The sequence below is a fragment of the Gossypium hirsutum genome, chromosome D11 (genome assembly GCF_007990345.1).
Source record: "Gossypium hirsutum isolate 1008001.06 chromosome D11, Gossypium_hirsutum_v2.1, whole genome shotgun sequence".
In the NCBI taxonomy this organism is placed as follows: Eukaryota; Viridiplantae; Streptophyta; class Magnoliopsida; order Malvales; family Malvaceae; genus Gossypium; species Gossypium hirsutum.
The window spans coordinates 30615538-30639879 of NC_053447.1; the positions used below are offsets into that span (position 1 = coordinate 30615538).

A 24342-nucleotide genomic window follows, 5' to 3' on the forward strand; every position below is an offset into this window, starting at 1 on the left:
ATCGGTTGACCAAGTCTACCCACTTCATTCCAGTTCGGACAGATTATTCTCTTCAAAAGTTGGCCAAGCTTTACATTTTTGAGACTGTGAGACTTCACGGGGTTCGGTTTTCAATAATTTCATATAGTAATCCTTGCGTCACGTCTCAGTTTTGGAAGAAATTTCATGAAACTTTGGGTTCGAGATCGGACTTCAGTACTACATTCCATCTTCAGACCGATGGTCAATTTGAGAGGGTGATTCAAATACTGGTAAACATGCTTTGGAGTTGTATGATTAATTTTCGAGGTAGTTGGAAGGATTTCCTACCGTTAGTCGAATTTGCCTATAATAATAATTTCCAATCCAATATTCAGATGGCACCTTATGAGGCTTTGTATGGTTGTAAGTCTCGCACTTTATTGTATTGGACTGAGTTGGGTGAACGACGAGTTTTGGGTCATGAGTTGGTTTTCGAAACTGAGGATAAAGTTAGATTGATTTGGGATCGTTGAAGTTCTATACAGATTTGAAAATGAGGGATATTTAGTACTCTGTGGGTGATTTCGTATTCTTTAAGGTGTCTTCATGAAAGAAGGTTTTACGGTTTGGACTTAAGGACAAGTTGATCCCTAGGTTCATTCGGCTGTATTGAATTCTGAAGCGTGTGGGACCGGTTACTTATCAGTTAAAGTTACCTTCAGAGTTAGACCGTATCTATGACATTTTTTATATCTCTTTGTTGAAACGGTATCAGTCTGACTTATCTCATATTGTTCTTATTGAGGACATTCAGGTTAAACTAGATTTAACATTTGAGGAACAGCTAGTTCAGATTCTAGATCGATATGTAAAAATTTTGATAAGGAAGTTTATTCCATTAGTTAACGTTCTGTGCTGGAATCATGGAACTAAGGAAGCCACGTGGGAACCTGAGGACTCGATTCGTCAGCAGTATCCTCATATGTTTAGATCAGGTAAATTTCGAAGCTGAAATTTCTTTTAATGGGGTAGAGTTGTAACATCTTGATTTATTTAAGCTTGTTTTTATGAATTCTGTCATAAATGAGTATTTTCTTCAGTGGTTATGTGATGTAGGTGTGTGTTTGAGGTCTTAAGTTCAAGTATCACTTTTGGAGAATATGCTATTTTTGATCCTAACCTTATCTTTGGTGGTTTGGCTTTTGTTTTATTTTTGGTCAACTCTTATTAGAATGAGCCTATTGGTTCAAGTGGTAAGGTGCTAACTTGCCTTAGGGTCTTGTGTTCGAACCCTCATGTGAGCGAAGAAGGTTAATTTTTGCTACTGTGAGTGTGTGTCGGTTGTGTAGTAGAGGTTGGATGGAATTGAAATTCTAAGGTAGTTAGGTGTGGCTTAAGGGGTCAGTTTTGGTGGGATTTGGGTGTTAGTGGAGTAGTTGGGATAATATTTGATATTATTTTATTTTTATTATTTATGTTTTCCCTAAAATTCCCTTCCCTTTTGAACTTTTTTTTTGTTTTGTACCTCCCTTTTTTTTCGGTTTCTGCTGATTTTGATCACAAAGTTCTCATTCTTTTTTTTCGTTGCGTTTGAATTCCCAGTTTCTTCGTGTGGCTTCGTAGGTAAGGGTTTGTTGTGCTTTGGAAGGAATCTTGGTTAGTGTATTAGTTTCTGTTGAGGTATAAGTTGATTCTATATACCGTTTTTCAAAGTGATATTCAGGAAATTCGAGACTATTCGGTTGCGTAATAAATTTAGGGACTGTCGTGGATGTGGGTAAGCTTTTGAAATGTTTTGAGTACAATCTTTTAGTTGAAATTGTATTTGGTGACTTTGTAGCCGAGTGGTGACTCGATTATTATTAAGGAATTAAAACTGATTTTGGGCATTTATTGACGAATTTTAGGTTCTGGTCATTTCAAGGTTGCATTTGCATCAGAACTGAATTAGGTGTGTAACGAAAACACGAGAAAACAACATTCGGTGAAAGCCAAAAATCTAGCCTGTCAACGCTACACGGGCATGTGCCAGGCTGTATGCGACACACGACCATATGACGGGTGTGTGTGGCCTTGTAGGTCATACGGCCTAAGACAATTCGGGCATATGGGCCACACGGGCATGTGGGCTACACAGGTAAGGCCAATTTGAGCGTATAGGTCACACGGGCGTGTGGGCCCACACAGGCAAGCCGTACGGGCATATAGGCCCAAATTTCATAATTTTCCCTAGGGTCGTACACGTCGTTGTGATTGACTGTGGACCTTCCATAGGGTCAATATGGGCAAAACAAACCATTAAGCATGAAACCGGTTATTTTGTTAAACTGAGAATGGCTTAAATAAGGTGTGCACGAGATTAATGAGACAAGATATGTATGATCTGCTCTATCACGCATATGCGTGTATTATGTCTGTTATGTATACGCATGCATATTCTCTATTATTCTATATATTTGTATCTGTGTTTGGGGTGGGATATGTATATGTAGAGGAAGTATTATGTTACGCGATATTTTGCCATTATTCTGGCAGCATGACTGCGATTATTCTGATAAGTGTCGTACGGACACTATGTGGTGTGTAGGGATGGATGGGTGTTTTATACCCCATGTGGTGTATTGGGATAGTCGAAGTTGGTGTGTAGAGGATGGGGTAAAGACCTTGCATATCTATATGATTATGTGGTTAATCTTATTCTGTTAAGGACTTATGTCTGTATCTATTCTGATATGCAGAAAATATAAGTATTATTATGTTTCCGTTGAGTTACACACTAAGTTTTTAAAACTCACTTTCTGTTTGTCTGTTCTGTTCAGGTGATTCTCAGGCTTAGGTGGGTCGGTGCAACGGAGGCTCAGAGGTGTCCATACGTCCGTAAATTTTTTTTATTTAAAAAGTTTATTTAAATTTCTGGTTTATTTTGAGAATTTTGTAAATATGGGACTCTCTGGACTTTTTTGGTTTTGTTGTTGGTTTTGGATTTGATTTAATTTTTTTGCAACGTTTAACAAAACAAATTATGAAAACAAACGTTTATGAGATTACAAACTCGGTTTTCAAAATATAACGATTTTAAAACTTTCGCTGCAAATTATTATTTTACTTGGAAGGGCAAACAAACGAAGATTTCATTAAGGAAAATATTAACATGATTATATAAAGCTAATTCGTTTATTAATAAATTATACGTGGTTTTTAACTTGATAAGGTCAGATTCGTAACCCTACTTCGTAACATTCCTGAATTCAACCATAACGTCTCTATCGAGTTTGTGGTGTTATAGGGTTCGTACTAGAAGGTACACGCTTAAGGTGCTCACAGAAAGGGGATCTCACTAAGGGGATCACACATTGGGGGTTTGCACATGTAAGTGGTTTGCATGCATGGGTTTGCATTACGACTATATAGGTAGTTCGCATGATATTTCCTGTAGGGTTTGCATGTTATACATAGGGCTCGCTAGTATCTAGGGTTTGCATATATCAAACTTTTGGGGTTCGCATAAAACGTTAAGTGTTCACTTAATTTAATATGTACGGTTTGCATACTTAAAACATGAAGGGTTCGCATACCTAAAGTTTTGCATACATTGGGTGCTTCACATAACAATTCATATATACTAGGGTTTACATACAATCCTCTTATGGTTCGCCTAGTATTGCTAGGTGTTCACATATAAATATACTTACTCAAGGGGGGTTCGCATACATGTATTAAGGTTTCATATTACTGACTACCTTACTTCCTACTTCCTCAATGGATTAATCCTACATAATGATTTGGGTTAGATCCCACACTTGATTTGAAGACACAAAAACCTTAATCAGATGAGGAGATTTGTGATCTTCTCGGGAGGAGAGGGATGATTTTGAAACTTTAACTTTTTTTGCTTTGAAAATTGTTTTGGAAAAAAGGAGTTTAAGGGTGTTTTTCTTGAAAACTTGCTAGGTAAAAATTCTAGGGTTTGATTAAAATTGGCTATTTATAATACTTTCTTTCTCTAATTGAAATAGGTTTTTAAAAATTCATGTAGAATTAGAACTAATATAAATCATGGACTAAATTTAAAAAAAAATAGTTTTTGGGCTGGGCTATTTTAAAATTCGTCACTTTTGGTGGGGTAAAACTAAGAAAATAAAATATTTTGGTTGAATGCACACAAGGGTTTCAAACTTGAGATCAATGGTTAAACTAAAACCTTACCACTAAACCAACAAACTCATTCTTGTTAACTTTTTAACAAAAATAATTTTTAAAGCATACTAAATTCTCTTACCCATTGTTCTAAAAATAATAATATCTAATTTTTATCCATATTTCTTTTAGGCCCTTTTTTTTGGATATGACAGGATTTCACTTAAGAAATTTCCTTAAAAGAGATATGATATCATATGATAATTTGTCGGCCCTAAGGTAGATATTATCATGTGAGATTTGTTGTTTCCTTCTCAGCATCTATTGTTTTACATTTTATTTTTAAAAAAAATTTAACCTTTAGTTTATGTGGAAAAAACGGAGATATTAGGTGGAAAATAAATGCTAATGTGGCAGGTCTAGTTAGCTTCACGTGAATGAGCTAACGATTAAGTGACTATTTTGAGCAATTATTCTAATAACAATGACTAAACTGATAAAAAAAATTAAAGTGACTAAGGTAGTTTAGCCTAAAAAATCTCTAGCAAAAGTAACACATGGCACCATTTAATTGAGCCACATGTATTGACAAGTAAAAAATTAACACAGTTAGTTAGATGTACCATATTTATAAATGGTGTAAAAGTACATGTACCAAAATTGACCATTTCAAAGTAGAGATGCCACATTAGAAGATTTGATAAAATTTAAGTATCAAATATGTCGTTATCCCTAAATAAGGGTCGATTTAGCATTGAAGTTAAAATTACTTTCGAAAAGTGCTGTGAAAACTTGCTTTTCAAAAGTTTGATAGTGTTCATCATTACTATCAAAAAGTATTTTTGAGAAGATAAAATGTTCACGTTAAAAATAATGTTATAAAGTAGAAAATATGTATTTAAATTATATTTAAATTTATTAATTTTATAATATATGGAATATATAAACTTAAATTATAATAAAAATATTAAAATAATTTATTAAGTAATTAATATTATGAAATATGGAAGATATAAACTCAAAATCGTTATTATTATGATTTATGAAATATATAAGCTTAAATTATAATAAAAATAATAATAGACTCAAATGTAACTTATCCTTACTTTTACATATTATTATTACCACAATGCCAAGTTATTACTATTTTGATATTAACAAATATTTAACTTAGATGATAGTATAAGATATAATAAAATAATTTATGGAAACCCCTTGTTAATATTGGATATATGAAATATAATTTTTAAATACTTTTAAATAATTAATATAAATTATTTATAAATTTTAATTTGAATATATAAATCATATTTATCTTTTATAGTTAATATAAAGGCTTATAGGTATAAAAAGCTCTTAAGAAGAAAAAAAGTTCAAGTAAGCTTCTCAACTTAATTCATACTCAATTGCACCATTGCTACTAAAAAGAAAAATCAATTAAGCCCCTCCATTACCGAATTTCATCTTTGACCACGTTGATCATTAAAATCAACTAATGGACTAATCTCATCTTTGACCACGTTGATCATTAAAATCAACTAATGGACTAATCTGATAGCAACACATAGTAGGCCCTAGTTTTATAATTCATTTTCATCATAAAAATTCATAAAACTATAAAAATCATAAAAATAAAAAAATCATTAAAAACTTATAAAACTTATAAAAATATATAAAAACTTATAAAATTATAAAAAATTATAAAAAATTATAAAATTGTAATATATTAATATATGTATAAATTATAAAAAAAAGTCATTTATTGGTTCCTTATTTTAGAAATTGAACCCCTAAAATCAGAATAAACAGTGACATCAAACCAACTATTGGATTATAAAGTTTTGATTTTTATAGTATCTAACCATACCAAAAATACTTTATAACATACAATACTTACCAAACACTTTTCAATTTTTCAATGTCAAAAGTACTATACTTAAAAAAAATAGAGATAAAAAATAAATAATAAAAGTAATGAATTATCAAGAAAAAGAGTGTCATGCAATTGTCGTCTTATCCATGGAGAAAAGTGATTGTATGAAACTACGATTCTACGTCATCCTTATCCCTTTCAATGAGAGAATGACAAATCATATTATTCCTCTTGATTTTCAGCTTTTTCCTTTGAAAAAAATTCAAATCCAACTAAAAATGCTAAAAATCAAGAGGAAAATTTTGATTAGTCATTCTCTCATTGGAAAGGGATAAGGATAATGTAGAATCACAGTTTCATACAATCCTTTCTCAACCGTGGAAGGTTGAGAACATTTGATTCAGCATGAAAATGGCTCCAATGATCTAACGACTTTTCTGATTATTCAAATATTAGTTTGATGCCACATGTTCATTCTAATGTTAGGGGTTTAATTTTCAAAATGAGAATGGAATAAATGCCTTCTTTTAATAATCTTTATAAATTTTTTTTTACATTTTTATAGGTTTTTGTGAATTTTTATAAGTTTTTATAAGTTTTATAGGTTCATATATTTTTTAATATTATTTATGGTTTATTTATAAGCTTTTATGAATTTTTTATAAGTTTTATAATTATTTATTTATGATTTTTTTTTATTTTTTAAGGGGAAAATGAAAGATTAAACAAGAAGTTGTCATGTTGTTAGGTCTATTAATTAATTTTAACTGTCAATATAGTCAAATATGAAAATTATTAATGGATAAGCTTAATTAATTTTTTTTATTAACAACAACTCAATTGAGTGCGAACTAAGTTGAGGGGTTTAATTGATTTTTTTAATTAACAACAAAAATTCAATTAGGAGTGAAGTAAGTTGAGGGGCTTAATTGATTTATTTTTCTTAAGAATCTCATATTCGTTTAAGCCTAATATAAATAGGGGATAAGTTTATAATTTAACACCAAATCGATTTTTAGAAAGTCAAAAGTTAAAATTTTTAATTTTTTTTATTTGACTTGAAAAATCAATTTAAAAAATTGGTTTGACTTAAAAAGAAAATTATCTTATTACCGTTGTTTTAAACTTTTGAAATTGAATAGTAAAGAAAACCTAGAATACAATGCACTTATTGTAAGATAAATATACATATGTTGGTTATCAAAGGAGAATTGCTACTATTCCTACTGTTTCATATTTGATAAGAAAATGGTGGAACGTTTTTCTACTTCCACTTGACTGTAAAGATCTTTTAATTCACTGGTGAACGCCCCAAAAAAAAAGAGAAAAAAAATTGTGACATGAAATCAACCAATTAATTGCATCTTCTCAACAAAGTCATCACTTTTTTGGTTTTTTTTTTTTTTTTTTTGCCCTTTAAGAACATTAAAAGGCCAACTACCATAAAAAGCCCTCTTGCCGTAGGATAAGGAGTTCCCTTTCATTTCACAAAGGGCTGAGCTTAAATATCAACTGGTTGAATATATATATATAAAATATTATAATTCAGTGGCTGGACACACTGTTTAGCATAACCCACTTTCAAATGTTGTTGAATTCTACCGATTGTGAGTTGAGAAAACTAACCCTTACAACATGCTTCGTGTCCAATTTAGATTGTATTTTATTCTCTTTATTTAAAAAATAAGTAATTTAATTTTTATACATTAAATAAAAAAATAAATTAGTTCTTCTGTTAAAAGTTTCATCAATTTCTACTCTTAAAATTTGATTTATTTACGTAAGTATGAAGTACACATAGCATGCCATATAAATTATTTAGTTATTTCGTCAATCGTACTAATTTTTAATAGTAAAAATTGATAAAATTTTAATAACAATGATCAATTTACTCTTTGATTTAACGTATAGCGATTGATTGATTTATTAAGTAAATAAAATTTTTACAAACTCCCAAATTGGAATCTTTGTTTTGCCCATATTTTCCGAATATGACTTCCATACCATGACTCAAGGTTGATTTGATTAATTTGAATTAAAATTTATATGAGTACTATAACTTGTTGAATTTGAACTCTGAATTATAAACCACGGAATGGCTAAAAACTAGAATGATTGGAAAGATAATATCTAAATTTAAGTGAATTACAGCCAAATCCGAAATCATCCAAAAAATTCGATTCATAAATTTAAATTCCAAATAATTTCAACCTGAAATTAATAAAAACTTGAGATAGTTTAAATTTTTTAAAACTTAAATTAATCCGAATTATATTTTCTCAACCGAAAATCCAACAACCATAGAATTGTATTTGGCAGGATTAAATTGAAATCAAATTTTTATTTCTTTGGAATAAATACTATTAGATCTAAATAAAAATGTTTTTAATTATTAAATAATAACTAAATAGAATCAATTATGGAACCAAATAAATAATCTGAAATGAAGGGGCTTTTTTTATATTAATCTCAGGAGTTAGTTTTTCATTTGATTAATTTTAATTTTTATATTTTTTAAAATTTTGATATTTTAGTCTTGATCTAGACAATAGTAGATGAATTTGTTAGGTCAAATTTTGTTATTGTCTTGTACAAAGTATAAATAGTGGATTTAATTCTTCATCAATTTGATCATTTTTAGCTTTTATACTATTCAAATTTTAAAATTCCAGTCTTAGCTTAAAACAGTAACAACAGATGAATTACTTGGTTTTATTTGGGAGTATCATAGGAAACTAACTAGCTGGCATGACATTATACATTAATAATATGTTTGCTATATAAGATTTTATAAATGGAAGAATTTAACTTAACAAATTTAATGGATGAAGTTTGAGATAGGACTAAAATTTTAAAATTTTAAAAGAAAAAATATTGAAAATAGGGGTGAGTGTTCAGTCGAGTCAAATCAAATCAAGTGAAAAAATTTCGAGTTAGACAAATTGGCAAGTCATATTTTATCATCCCAACTCGATTTGAAATTTATTCGAATCGAATCAAGTGGAATGAAATTCGAGTCGAGTCAAATCGAATAAAATTGTTTAAGTTAAATTAAAAACTTAAACATGTCAAATTAAAATATTGTTACAATATATCTAATTTCATGTTAAAGCACATAAATTCGAAACTATATATATTTTAAAACTTTTTCAAAGTAAAATAATAAAAAATAAGATATTTTAAATAATTAATTAACTTATTTATGTCCTAATATTATTATTTTAGAAAATTTTAAAATTTTAGCTTTCTTTATATATTTTTTTAGATTTTTTTAAAAATTATAATTTTTTAAAAAATATAAATTTTTGAATTTTTATAAATATTTTGATTTTTTAAAAATTATTTTGAATTATTTTTTAATTTTTGTTGAGAGAGATCAAGTTGCTAATTTTCAAAATTGGCAAGGACCAAAAGGTTATTTACACCAATCTTTTATTTGAATTAGTTGAATTATCCGAGTTATTAATGTAATAGGCCAATTTTGGCCTGGATAAAAAAACAAATAACAAGCTCAAATTGTAACCCAATTACATTAGCCCAATAAACCCATAACAGAATCAAAGAACCCTAGCCCCTTCGCCTCAGTACCGCAGCAGCAAATAGCCTCCGCGCAGATATCACAACACGTCGCACGTTCTCCTTCCACGCCGCGCACGTCTGTCTTCCATGCACCTGCAACAAACTACAAATAGCAGCAAATGAAAAGAAAATGGGGGAATTTTTATTATTGTTTTGGGGTTATAAAGAGTTGATTGTAAAACCGATTGAAAAAACAATATTGTATTAACAGATTGAGAAACACAACAGGATTAAAAAAACAATTTTGAAGGTGACGATTTTGGTTCTTCTTTTTTCCAGTTTTTTTTTCCTTCTTTCTTTCTCTTTTATTTTTCCTTGTTTCTAAAAGCAAATAAAAAAGGGAAAGAAAGGAGGGCGTACCGTTGCGAGAGTCGTTGGAGAGCGTCCTCGTTTCGTCGTTATCTGGTCGGACATGGGAGGGGACTGGAACGGCGGAGGAGAACTGCTGCGGCGCGATTTTGAATGGCAGAGGAGAGTTTTTTTTTAGGGCTTGAATTGGGTTTTATTGGCTGCAAATTAAATGGGGTTTTATTTATGGGTTATTTATGTTTTTAATCCTCTTTATTTTTCCATCATTTCAAAATCATAGTTTTTATTTTTAAATTTTTCCATGAAAATTTTAAATTATTTTATTTTAATCCCATTTAAACGCAGTGTTTAAGAGGTTTAGGAGAATTTTCCTTTTGGGTCCTCTTTCTGTTGCGTGCTTTTTAATTTGGTCCCTTTTTGGTGTTTTCTATTTTTAAATTCAGCCTTTTGATTCTGTTTATTTTACAGTTTGATCCCTAATTGGTAGTTTTAGGTTTATTTTAGTTTTTTTTAATATTATCAATATTGTTATTGCGTTATTATTCTTATAATGTTATCTATTATTATTACATATATTTATGCGCATATGTATCTTATTATATACACTTATCTTATATATTATTATTATTTTATTTTCTTAGTTTATATAGATACATACGTACATATATTAATATTTTATAATATTTTTATAGTTTTTATATGTTTTATAATCCAAATTTATATACATTTTTATAATATATATATACATACATTATTCAAAATTATCATAAATATACATTTTTTCCGCATCTTTCTTATATATAAACATATATATATATATATTCATAATTTATTAATGTATGTTGTTTATATTTATATTTTTTATTTGTATTTATTGTATTTATTTCTATATATTTTTTAGATACCCATACCTATACATATTTTATATTTTATTTTTATAACTTTATTATATATGCTTTAATATATGCATATACATATTTTTTAAAATTTACTTATATACCATATTTTATTTTGTAAATACATATGCATATATAATTTAAATTAAAATATTTGTTTCATATTGCATTCACATTTTTTAAAACATATCCTTTAAAAATATATTTTGATTTTGTCATAGGATTTTAAAATAAAAACGAAATTCAAAGTTAGGGATTTTCGAGGAAATTGAGCCCTAACGTATTGGGTTCCAATTTTCTTTATTAATTCCAAATAACCGAGAATATTCGTTATTCAAAATGCATAAGTATAAAAATCATTTTCGGGAACTTAATTTGTCGTGTCCTAACGTATTGGGCATGACATATTGCTTTCTCGAAATGAAGATTTTCTTTAAAAACTAAAAAGCGATATTCAAAGTTCGGGGGTTTTGAGAAATTGTACCCTAACGTATTGGGTCTCGATTTCGTTATATAACTTGAACAATTGATTATTCTTTTCAGATTTCATCATTTTGAGTTTTTTTTTAAATCTTTTTAAATTTTCGACACCAAGACATTAAATAATCAATTTGGTACCGATTTTGGGCGTTACGAGGGTGCTAACCCTTCCTCGTTCGTAACTGACTCCCGAACCCGTTTTCAAATTTCGTAGACCAAAATCGTTTTAAGGTGAGCCGATCACACCTAAATCACGGATCAGTGGCGACTCCAATTTTATTTTTAAAGTCGACAACTAAATTTTTGTTTTCAAAAAATGGTTTCGACAGCTTGGCGACTCCGCTGGGGACCTTAGAGAGTCGAGCCATGAATTGATTATTTTTTTCTTTTTTGTCAAAAATCAAAAGTTGTTTTAAATCGTGATTTCCCCTTTGCATTCATTGGTTTTTATCATGATATGCTTGCTTAATTGGTCTAAGTCCATTAGTTTATTTGCATTTTGCATTTCATGGTCAATTTTACCCCTCTAAGTGGAAGTAAGAAGCTAGTCCTTCGTGAGGTTTTCACCTCTGTCCAGGATAGTAGATCACTTTCGGGATACATCCGTACCTATGTCTTCGTGAGATTTTCATCTCCGTGTAGCCATAGGAAAATGTATCCCCCTGAACTGAACTCGGTCTATATGAGCCTATAATGGGTGAAGATCGAGGAATCTGCTGGTTTGGGTACCCTTGCTCTAGAAGCCAAACTTCATATAGTGAACCTTAGGAACTTACCCTAGGTAGAATTACTCTAAACCTTAGTAGATACCTGACTAGGAGTTTTTATTATTTCTTGATTGTATTGGATTTAATGTTTATACCTGATACTAACTTGTTGTGTTTTGTTTTGAATGCATGACATTTTGACTGCATGGCATTTCATTATAAAAAATGTGTTGATTCACATTCGGTTGCTAAATAGAGAGCTTGTCCTAAGAAAATAGGTTTCTTGATAAAGTGGATGACAATATGGTCCAAGAAAACGTGATAAGAGAAGGATGATAGTTTAATGGAGGACTACATGGCTATGGCTCCATTGCCCAAGGATTCAAGTTGACGAAGATTATTCAACAGTCATCAAACGTCTCAACTTTCTAAAAGAAGTTAGTGAGCATGAGTGAACAAAGAGTTGCGACCCGGATCAAGCAAAAAAGGAGTTAGTAATGGCATCCATTGGAAATCTGTGAGATTTATTTTAAACATGCGAATGAAGAAAGAGATCGATGTTTTTTGGAGTATAAAGGCGAGACCGTATATATTTTTGCTTTATGTAAAGAAATTTGTATTCTAGTAAAGTTTTCTAAATGCAATTGAATCAGAATCAATGTCTCTTTTATGCATTCATTTCATGCATTTGTATTGCATGACATCATATGCATTAAAATCCATTAAAAAGCCCTAATTGGTTAAAATCATTCATCAGCTAATCTGGAAACCAACCAGTCAACAAAACACCCTTACGGTACCTGAGCAAAGTCAAGAAGTATGGACCAAAGATTGGAAAAGCTGGAGCAGTTCCAAAAAGAAATGCAGGATCAACTTCAGTAACAGATGCAAGAGCAGCTCGAGAAGATTCAGCAGAAAATGATGGATAAAATGATGGAATCTCAAGGTAGTATGATGACAAAGTTAACGCAGTTGTTGACGGAAGGGAATGATAAAGGAAAGGGCCCCATGGCCAATGTTGAAGAGGAAGGTGATGATGGACCGCTATATTCTCCAGGCTTCACTCCGCCACATGTACAGCCCCAAGCAGAAGTGTACCCGTGCAAATCTTCTGTTACGATTAGGCCTCAACAATTTCAGGCCGATGCTTCAAAGTCGATGAATTACCAGGCTGGATCAGACTCTAGCCCTGAGAATAATCCTGTCAATCTTATCATCCCTGACTTCGATGAGGCAGTCGATAAAGAAAAAATAATAGAGGAATTGCCAAAGCAATTTGAAGAAAGGTGGAAGTGGGTTGAGGAGAAATTCAGGGTGATGGAAAGCACTGAGAGATATAGTGGGATTAATGCTAAGGAACTGAGTTTGGTCCCAGATTTGGTGCTCCCTCACAAGTTCAAGATGCCAGAATTCGTGAAGTATAATGGGACCAGTTGCCCTGAAGCCCACATTACCATGTTTTGTAGGCGAATGACTGGGTATGTTAATAACGATCAATTATTAATACATTGCTTCCAAGATAGCCTCACAGGGGCAACATCTAAATGGTACAATCAATTGAGCCGTACTAAGATTAGTTCTTGGAGGGATTTGGCGCAGGCTTTTATGAAGCAGTACAGTTATGTAGCAGAAATGGTTCATGATAGAATCACCCTATAAAACATGGAAAAGAAGTCGAATGAAAGTTTTAGACAGTATGCACAGAGGTGGAGGGAGGTCGCCGTCCAAGTTCAACCACCTCTATTGGAAAGAGAAATGGCAATGCTCTTTATAAATACGTTGAAAGCCCCGTTCATCACACATATGTTAGGAAGTGCCACAAAAAGCTTTTCTGACATAGTCATGAATGGTGAAATGATTGAAAACGCCATAAGGAGCAGAAAGATTGATGCTGGAGGAAATAACAGAAGGCAAGCCTCAAAAGAAAAAGAAAATGAGGTGAACAGCTTGAATTCGTACAGCAAATCGATTACGGTGAATCAACCAAGAAAGGTGGTTGCTAATCAGTAGGGTTTATCAAGACAAGACTTAGGTGTGAAACAAGGTACTAAGAAGCTCCAGTTCACACCCATCCTAACGACATATGGGGAGTTGTATCAGAAGCTGTTTAATGCACATGTGGTATCTCCATTCTACTCAGAACCTGTGCAACCTCCGTATCCCAAATAGTATGATGCAAACGCACAATGTGACTACCATACGGGAATTATGGGGAACTCAATAGAGAATTGCACTACCTTTAAAAGGCTAGTTAAAAGACTTATCAACATGGGTGTTGTCAAGTTTGATGATTCATCCAATACAAAAAATTCCACTACCCAATCATGTTGATAATGGGGTGAATGCGATGTATGAGGAAAAGTTAGAAAATGTAATTATCAATGCCATAGACACAACTGAAGGAGGGACCTTGTTTGAGATCTGCCCTTATGAACCTGGGAGCGAGCAAAATAATTGGACTGTGGAAGAGATCTCTGTAGTATTTAGAGCTTGCTCAGAGTAATGTTTAGAACACTCTTATTGCTTTTTAGCCTAGAAGTGATAAGAATACCTTTGTCAAATAGGCTCATGTCTAAACATCATTATTCTAATAAAATACATCTTTGCATTCATTTTTGAGCCAATATTCTTTCATTCTTTTCAAATAATTATTCTTTCATTCTTTTGGATTTTCTTCCAAATCATTCATTTATTCATTTATAATCAATTGTACAAATAGTTATTCATAAATTTGTATATTCTTTGATATTTATTATGGGTCCCTAGATATCAATGACATGAATGACGCTACTACAGACTCAGAATTTCCTTTTGAGCGAGGCATGTGTTTAGAGGGATTTCATGACTTTGAAAATGACATAGATTGTAGCTTATCTCTTGATTTGTTAAGAGTGGTAGAGTAAGAAGAGAAACAAATTTACCTCATGAGAAGACAATGGAGACTGTGACCTTGAGGAAACATACATGACCGAAGAAAAAAGCAAGATGTTGTTGAGTTACTTCAAGAATTCGAAGATGTCTTCGCATGATCATATCCGAACATGCCAGGGTTAAGCACTGATATTGTAATCTGAGCAACAGCACGACGACAAAAATTTATAGTATGTTCAAAATTAACATCATGAATGATGCAGTTAGAATTCTTTGCCGGGGCAATGCCTTCTTCTTTGGTTTATCATGGTTTTGTCCGTTGAAGTCAAGTTGTCATTTTTCCGTATTGTAGAGGAAGACCTAAAGTTTTTTTATCATAGATAAAATTCGCCCTAAAAGGCTCTATGAGAGAAATCTGATATTAAAGAAGATCTTTCGCATACAAAAGAAAAGTGGAAGATCTTATGGAGAAGACCTTATCTGGAATAACATTGATTCTGGTCGAAAGGGATAACCAGGACTTGTCCAAATCCTATGAGTTCAGATTTAATCAAAGAAAAACTAAAAAACAAAATAAAAAAAATCAAAAATCAACAAAATCAAAATCAAAATCAAAAAAATTAGAAAATAAGAATGATGAAAAAAAAGAAAAAAGAAAAGAAAGAAGAAAAGGAGAGGCCAAGGCGAAAACCTGCAAAGGGCACCTTGATATTTGAGTTGAAAACTCGAAAAGGGCGGCTCAAATTTTGGATCAAATTGGGGCATGAGATGATCAAAGTTACTCAAAAGTTGATCAAAATGGGGCGTGCGGTGATCTTGCTATGCCTAAGATGGTAGGAAAGGGTACGCGACATCTTGGGGCATCGATAGAGTATTGTAGATCTCCTAAGCACAAGTCAAACTCAGAATGGTCTTTAGGAAGTTTGTACAGAGAAGTTCAAGTTGTGGTATCTGGGGCACCTAGTTTTTATGATATTTTTATTTGCTTATTCTTGGAATACTTCATTCTTTTTTGAAGATAAAAGTCAATTCCTCTTTTATTCTTAATATTCTTGATAATTTATTCGTTGCAAGCTATACTTTCAAATCAAATCAATTCTATTTTATCTATCGCTTTGTTCTTTTTGCAAGCATGTTGCATTAGAATAATGATTAATGGACTAATAAAACTTTTACAAAGGAAGTTTTGCATATTACTCTAGAAGTTTCTAAATAATAAGGGAACCTGAAACAAAACTATTGTTTAGAGCACACCAAGTTTAAAGGTTGGAAATCTGAAAAGGAAGAGTCTAAATTAAGACTTTCTCTTTAGATTTTATTGTCAAAGACATTGACTGAACAAAATGACAGGATGTCGTGTCGGTGATAAGGCTTCAATGAGTAGGCAGACAATGATAACCAAGCAATAGGAAGAGGTTTCCTCGGAAAAGAAAGGCTTCATTTGTGCATGAGCATTTGGTATGACACCTTGGGAATGGAGTAAATAACCAAATAGCTTCACATTTTATATCCTTGAATTGCGATAGGAAAGGATTGAGAAAAGACCAGATTTTTCTACCATTGGGTTATAACGGGAGAAAGATGGTGCAAATTTTACGTCTCAATGGATGGAACTTTGAGGTTTATAGTGGGGGAAATTTGATCGAGTGTTTCTTTGGAGATGCGAGCCGAGCAAAAATGCATTGTAGCACTTCAGTGATAAGGCCTTAATAAACTTCGAGTAATGATGACCTAAGTGATAAAGAGGGATCATTCTCGAAAAAAATAATATTCTACATTCATTCAAATGTCATTAATATATGTCTAGTTAGGAGCATTTGGTTCATTTTGATCCTGACATCCTAATCGCTAAGCATAATTAGGTTCATAAATTGAATTATACAGGTCATGTTCTCCAGAGAACAAACCGGTGAAACTTCAGCCTTATCTCCCTGAGCAGCAGTGGAATAGGTTGAAAATAGCAGATCTTGTCTTCCTGTATTGGCAGCGAAGTAGATCGAAGATACGAGTATTTTCTCCCTGGGTAGCAGTGGAATAGGTTGAAAATGACAGATCTTGCCTTTCTGTACTGGCGGCGAAGCAGATCGAAGATACCCGTCTTATCGCCTTGACGTTGCAATGGAAAAGACTGAAGCCACAACGGCGGATCTTATTTTCCTGGTGTCTTAGCGGAGTAGATTGAAGCCACGACGGCGGATCTTATCTTCCTGGTGTTAAGACTTGGATTAGCTGAAGTGGAGCGGATTAAAGCTGTGGGCAGCGAATCCTATCTCTTTTGCATTGCAATTAAAAAGATTGAAGCCACAACGGCGGATCTTATTTTCCTGGCATTGCAGCGGAGCAGATTGAAGCCACGACGGCGGATCTTATCTCCCTGGTGTTAAGGCTTCGATTAGCTGAAGTGGAGTGGATTGAAGCTGTGGGCAGCAAATTCTATCTCTTTAGCATTATAGTGGAAAAGATTGAAGCCACAACGGCGGATCTTACTTCCCTGGCGGTGTAGTGGAATAGATTGAAGCTACGACAGCGGATCTGGTTTCCCTGACATTGAAAATTAAAAAGATTTAAGCCACAATGGCGGATCTTACTTCCCTGGCGATGTAGTGGAACAGATTGAAGCTTCGACGGCGGATCTGGTTTCCCCGATATTGCAATTAAAAGGATTGAAGCCACAATGGTAGATCTTACTTCCCTAGCGGTGCAGTGGAACAGATTGAAGCTACGACGGCGAATCTTGTTTCCCAGACATTGCAATTAAAAAGATTGAAGCCACAACGGTGGATCTTACTTCCCTGGCGGTGTAGTGGAATAGATTGAAGTCACGACGGCTAATCTTGTTTCCTCGACATTGCAGTTAAACAATTTGAAAAATTCTATCTCCTTGAAGTTGCAGTGGAGCGGATTAAAATGATGAATCCTATACCTCTGAAGTTGCAGTAAGTCGGATTAAATCCCAATGACAGATCTCATCTTTTTGAAGTTGCAGAAGAGCCAATCGCATCCAATCTTATCTCCCTGAAGTTGCAGTGGACCAGACTAGAGATAGCAAATTTTATTCTTTTGAGAAGCTACAAGATACAACTCCTATTTCTTTGTTGTTGCAGTGATGTGGATTGAAACACCAGTTCTTATACCTCTGGAGATGCAGTAGGATGGAATGAAGCTACTTGAAGGAAAAGAGCCCCGAAGTCCAACATGAGCAGGCAAAATTAGCCATTTTTAAAGTCTTTACTTTGTTCTTGTTACACGATAACGGGCAAAGAGGGGCAGCTGTAATAGGCCAATTTTGGCCTGGTTAAAAAAACAAATAACAAGCCCAAATTGTAACCTAATTACATTAGCCCAATAAACCCATAACAGAATCAAAGAACCCTAGCCCCTTCGCCTCAGTACCGCAGCAGCAAACAGCCTCCGTGCAGATATCGCAGCACGTCGCACGTTCTTCTTCCACGCCGCGCACGTCTGTCTTCCATGCACCTGCAACAAACTACAAATAGTAACAAATGAAAAGAAAATGGGGGAATTTTTATTATTGTTTTGGGGTTATAAAGAGTTGATTGTAAAACCGATTGAAAAAACAATATTGTATTAACAGATTGAGAAACGCAACAAGATTAAAAAAACAGTTTTGAAGGTGACGATTTTGGTTCTTCTTTTTTCCAGTTTTTTTTTCCTTCTTTCTTTCTCTTTTATTTTTCCTTGTTTCTAAAAGCAAATAAAAAAGGGAAAGAAAGGAGGGCGTACCGTTGCGAGAGTCGTCGGAGAGCGTCCTCGTTTCGTTGTTATCTGGCCGGACATGGGAGGGGAATGGAACGGAGGAGGAGAACTGTTGCGGCGCGATTTTGAATGGCAGAGGAGAGTTTTTTTTAGGGCTTGAATTGGGTTTTATTGGCTGCAAATTAAATGGGGTTTTATTTATGGGTTATTTATGTTTTTAATCCTCTTTATTTTTCCATCATTTCAAAATCATAGTTTTTATTTTTAAATTTTTCCATGAGAATTTTAAATTGTTTATTTTAATCCCATTTAAACGCAGTGTTTAAGAGGTTTAGGAGAATTTTCCTTTTGGGTCCTCTTTCTGTTGCGTGCTTTTTAATTTGGTCCCTTTTTGGTGTTTTCTATTTTTAAATTCAGCCTTTTGATTCTGTTTATTTTACAGTTTGATCCCTAATTGGTAGTTTTAGGTTTATTTTAGTTTTTTTTAATATTATCAATATTGTTATTGCGTTATTATTCTTATAATGTTATCTATTATTATTACATATATTTATGCGCATATGTATCTTATTATATACACTTATCTTATATATTATTATTATTTTATTTTCTTAGTTTATATAGATACATACGTACATATATTAATATTTTATAATATTTTTATAGTTTTTATATGTTTTATAATCCAAATTTATATACATTTTTATAAAATATATATACATACATTATTCAAAATTATCATAAATATACATTTTTCCGCATCTTTCTTATATATAAACATATACATATATTCATAATTTATTAATGTATTTTGTTTATATTTTTATTTTATTTATTTGTATTTATTTGTATTTATTTCTATATATTTTTTAGATACCTATACCTATACATATTTTATATTTTATTTTTATAACTTTATTATATATGCTTTAATATATGCATATACATATTTTTTAAAATTTACTTATATACCATATTTTATTTTGTAAATACATATGCATATATAATTTAAAATAAAATATTTGTTTCATATTGCATTCACATTTTTTAAAACATATCCTTTAAAAATATATTTTGATTTTGTCATAGGATTTTAAAATAAAAACGATATTCAAAGTTAGAGATTTTCGAGGAAATTGAGCCCTAACGTATTGGGTTCCGATTTTCTTTATTAATTCCAAATAACCGAGAATATTCGTTATTCAAAATGCATAAGTATAAAAATCATTTTCGGGAACTTAATTTGTCGTGTCCTAACGTATTGGGCATGACATATTGCTTTCTCGAAATGAAGATTTTCTTTAAAAAACTAAAAAGCGATATTCAAAGTTTGGGGGGTTTTGAGAAATTGTACCCTAACGTATTGGGTCTCGATTTCTTTATCTAACTTGAACAATTGATTATTCTTTTCAGATTTCATCATTTTGAGTTTTTTTTTAAATCTTTTCAAATTTTCGACACCAAGGCATTAAATAATCAATTTGGTACCGATTTTGGGCGTTACGAGGGTGCTAACCCTTCCTCGTGCGTAACTGACTCCCGAATCCGTTTTCAAATTTCGTAGACCAAAATCGTTTTAAGGTGAGCCAATCACACCTAAATCACGGATCGGTGGCGACTCCAATTTTATTTTTAAAGTCGACAACTAAATTTTTGTTTTCAAAAAATGGTTTCGACAATTCAAATTGTAAAATTCAACTCAACTCAACTCAAACTCGAAACTCAAATTACTTATTCCAATTGACTTGAATAATTTCAATAACTTGATTCGGTTAACTCGGAATTCAAATTCTTTTTTGACTTTTTTGAATCGAATCGAGTTTTGCTCACCCCTAATTAAAAATGACCAAATTAAAATACTAAGACTAAATCTACAACTTATACATATGTAGGGGTTAACAACAGAATTTGACATTTTTTTGCATTAAAGATTTTTGCAACAATTAGACTCCACCCTATTCCGTACCGTGGCCCGGACTCTTAGGACTTTTTGCTGTGTACTTTTCTACGTACACATTAAATTCAACCATCCCCTTCACTTTATAAATAGCCCCCGCCCCCCTCCCATTTCCCTCACCAAATTGCCTTCAATCCCCCCCCAAAAAAACTATAGTTTGATCTTTCAATTTCATAAGTTCGGACGTTCTTCGTATACGAGAGAAAGAGCAGCAGCTGTAGTAAGGAAGTACTAGTTGTTGATCAAGGAAAAGATTAAAAAAAAAAAAAAGTATATGTGATGGAGAATCATAATCTTTCCCCATCCCATGTGGATGCATCTCGACCCTCCCTCGGATTCCCCCTTGGCACCGCTCTCCTCTTGATCATCGTCTTCAGCTTGAGTGGCATCTTCTCTTGTTGCTACCACTGGGACAAGCTCAGATCACTCCGAGGATCTTTCGCTCATCCCCATGTTGATATCGAAGCCTCCCCCTCCAAATCCAACCCCCACTCCCCAGTACACTTTTCTCCCCCATCCTCCTCACAATCCACATGAATAACCTTAGCTTAATCATATATACAATTAATGTTCTTATGATGGTTTTTTCTTGTATTGATAGGTTTTAAAGAAAAACCAAAGTCAGAGCTTCTCTGTGTTAATGCCAGGAGATGAGATCCCAAAGTTCATAGCATTGCCATGTCCATGTGAACCTCCAAGGGTAGATAAGGTTGAAGTGAAAGTGGAAAAGCCGCCCAAGCCGCCGCGTTTCCCAGTGCCATTATATTAGCAAATTCACAATTTGTTGTACATATTGGGATATTACATTAATTTTTTCTTGACTCCAGGGAAGGGCACAGGTGGAATTAGTTTAGAGTTCACCATTACAGTTTCTTGCTGATGGGTTTTATGTTTGAGAGGTTGAAGACCAAAGGGGTAATGGACCTCCAAATCACAGAGCATGGTCAAAACAACATTGAAGTTGGATTAAGGATGAAGCCAAGCCATAGTATAGTTTAGAATATGATGTTAGGATTTTGTTCCTTCTTTCATATTTTTATACTTGAAAAATCATCTTCAACTCACCATACTCATGATTTTCAGTTCTTCATAACCCGGTTTTCTTGTCTTTGAGTTTGATTTTCAACCCTCTGATTTCAATGGTTTAATGAACTTGTTATCCATTTCTCTCATCACCCCCAAAGATATAAAAGATCATGCCAATATATATATATAAAAGAGGAAAAAAATTCAATGTCCTGGTTAAATTTGTCTTGCTATTTACAGATTCAAACCGACCTGTTCAACTTTCAATGTTATTTTCACTATATATAAGACTCAAATTCAAAATGCATCTTTCATTCAGTATACAGACCCTAGGTGTCCAATATAAAGCAATTTTTAATTAATAACTGTTTCAGTGTGTGGATGTATATGTTTTTATTTTTCATATATTTTAGTCCAACAACAATGATATTATGTTGTAGATACAAATGATGCGATTCGATCTTAAACAATTATCCGAAAATTAAAGCAGGGTTTAAATTGTTAACAAGGAAGAAGGGATGTAGGTAACTTCTTTACCGTTTCGAAATGCCCAAAAATGAAGTATTTGGGGCATAGAATTAGTGATTGAGGTGAAGCCTCCTTGTCTCTGTCTATATATTTTAACCAAAGCTAGAATTACCAATGAAACCGCGACAATCCTGTCTCTTTGCTTTTAGGGGGGAATAAAAGTCTCTCACCCTTATCTATGAGCAATCAATGCTTGTCCCTCTCAAATATTAGGTCAGGTCTAAAACTCCATATTTTATTGGTTTCTCTAAATTATTGTTACTTCCTATATTATCCTTTTAATACACACCCTCTTTGGCAATGTATTTATATGATATGAAAACAAAATGACGTGTACTCTTTTAATTGGATAGAATCATAAATAATGTGATAGAAAAAGTTTATAAAATAATTTTTTTTATTTTATACGAAATTAATTATTAAAAAATTTATAAAAATTTTTACATAAGAAATAATTATGATACAAAATAACACAAACGGGTTATTGAATATTGTTGATTTGACACATATTTCAGCTTAACGTGATTATATCAAAACATGACACAGAAAAAAACAACACAACATAAATAAATAAAATCTCGCATAAAACAAATAACTAGTTATCAAAATTATATATGTATTTAATGTTTGGGTAAATTATATAAATCATCACCCAACTTTCATAAATTCTTATTTTAAGTATCCAAATTTTATTTTAATGACTATGATATTTCTGTTAGCATAAGTCCAAGCTGACATTTTTATAATTAATAAATCATTTATAAAATTTTCACATAATATTTTAAATTCCATGCCATTAAGGGTTTTAAAAAAAAAAACTCTCAAAATTCTTCACCCCTACCATCTCAACCACCACACTAACATACCCCATCACTAGCCAAACCACCATGTGCATCGACCATCACCACCATTCCTCACCATACATTCACCACTCTCAAACCCACTGTTAATACCCCATCAACCACCATACCCAAAGCCTAACCAATCCAAATCCCTTTTACTTGGTAAAAATAAAACAAGCTCCAAATCAAAACTTCAAAAACAAAAAATAATTAAGTCAGAAAAGAGAAAAGAGAAGTAAAAAAAAAAAATCAAAGGAGAAAAATTATAAAGAGAAAAGAAAAATAAATAAAACGGAGACTCATCTAATAGAATCGGAGTCTCCAGTGGTCTCCTTCCAATTCCGAACGGTGGATTTAACGCTTAGACTGAGAAGAACAACATACCTTGGAACTGAGGCAACCAGATGGCCGGAGAAGGAGATCGGAAGACATTCACTCCTAGTTTCAAGGCTTTGAAGAGTTTGTGGCAAAACTAATATGAGATTTGAGACGAGAAGGAAGAGGAGAGTTTTGGTGTGCCTAGTTGTCCGGCAAAACCACCGGAGCAGGTGGCGGTGACAACAGCAAGTTGAAACCTCATTTTTGTTTGAAGTGAAGCAGGTGAAATTTCCATGTAATAAAAAATTAATATTATGTGAAAATTTTAAAAATTATTTATCAATTATAAAAATGCCAGCTTGGACTTTTGTTAACTGAAATATCATAGAGTGAAAACAGATAGTAAAAAATGATAGAAGAAAATTTGGATGCCTAAAATGAGAATTTATGAAAGTTAGGTGATCATTTGTAAAATTTACCCTTAATATTTTGAATGATTTTATTATAAAAATAAACACAATATAAATAAGCAAAATAATTGAGGAAAAAAATCTGTGCATTGGTATTGATAATTAAGGGACAGGGATTCAACCCCTCTCATGCCACGTACAACAACAAAAATCATGCCAACTATAATTATTGTATATGGGATAAATTTATAATTTTCATAATCAAGCAAATTGATTATCATCAAGTAGAATTAGAAAAAGAAAATAGGTGCGAAAAATGTGACAAATAATATATAGGTCTTTGTAAATTTTCATTTTCAAATTTGGAATAGATTTGTCAAATTTAAGTTTGAATTTATAAATGGGTAAACTATACCAATGATTATTCTAAAATAGTATCGTTTCTTTTTTGGTAATTTAATTACTTTAATTAAGATAATTATTCGATTTGGTCAGTACTGTTCAAAATTTCATTAATACACTAACGAATTGTTGACATGATATTTTTTTAACTTTTGAATAAAACTAAAGACTTCTTTATAATTAGTCCAAAATATTTTTTCGTAATTTATATGAATATAAGAATTACTAATCCTTATTCTCTCCCATTTCTATCGCTTATAAGAATTACTTTATACGACTGCATCATATGTAAGGTGTGTTGTTTTTAGTTGAGTTTTAATCTATAAAAG

General features: G+C 32.1%; 1 protein-coding gene and 1 long non-coding RNA gene across 2 annotated transcripts; one reads left to right on the top strand and one right to left on the bottom strand.

Annotated features, from left to right (window-relative positions):
- Positions 1-9386: 9386 nt before the first annotated feature.
- LOC107911397 (uncharacterized) lies at positions 9387-10303 on the bottom strand. Its single transcript, XR_001687871.2, has 2 exons — positions 9911-10303; positions 9387-9653 (listed from the first exon to the last, which is right to left on the bottom strand). It is a non-coding gene; the product is annotated as an uncharacterized lncRNA (long non-coding RNA).
- A 10303-nt stretch (positions 10304-20606) lies between these two features.
- Positions 20607-21734, top strand: LOC107891844 (uncharacterized protein At5g65660). Its single transcript, XM_016816764.2, has 2 exons — positions 20607-20985; positions 21089-21734. The coding sequence occupies exons 1-2, from the start codon at positions 20767-20769 to the stop codon at positions 21254-21256; spliced, it is 387 nt and encodes a 128-aa protein (XP_016672253.1). The 5' UTR covers positions 20607-20766; the 3' UTR covers positions 21257-21734.
- Positions 21735-24342: the final 2608 nt, after the last annotated feature.

What these genes read in the sequence shown, in the direction of transcription:
- LOC107891844 (XM_016816764.2), top strand. Translation starts at nt 20,767, where the DNA reads ATGGAGAATCATAATCTTTCCCCATCCCATGTGGATGCATCTCGACCC. An exon ending in AATCCAACCCCCACTCCCCA is followed by an intron (nt 20,986 to 21,088) that starts GTACACTTTTCT and finishes TTGTATTGATAG; the next exon opens with GTTTTAAAGAAAAACCAAAG.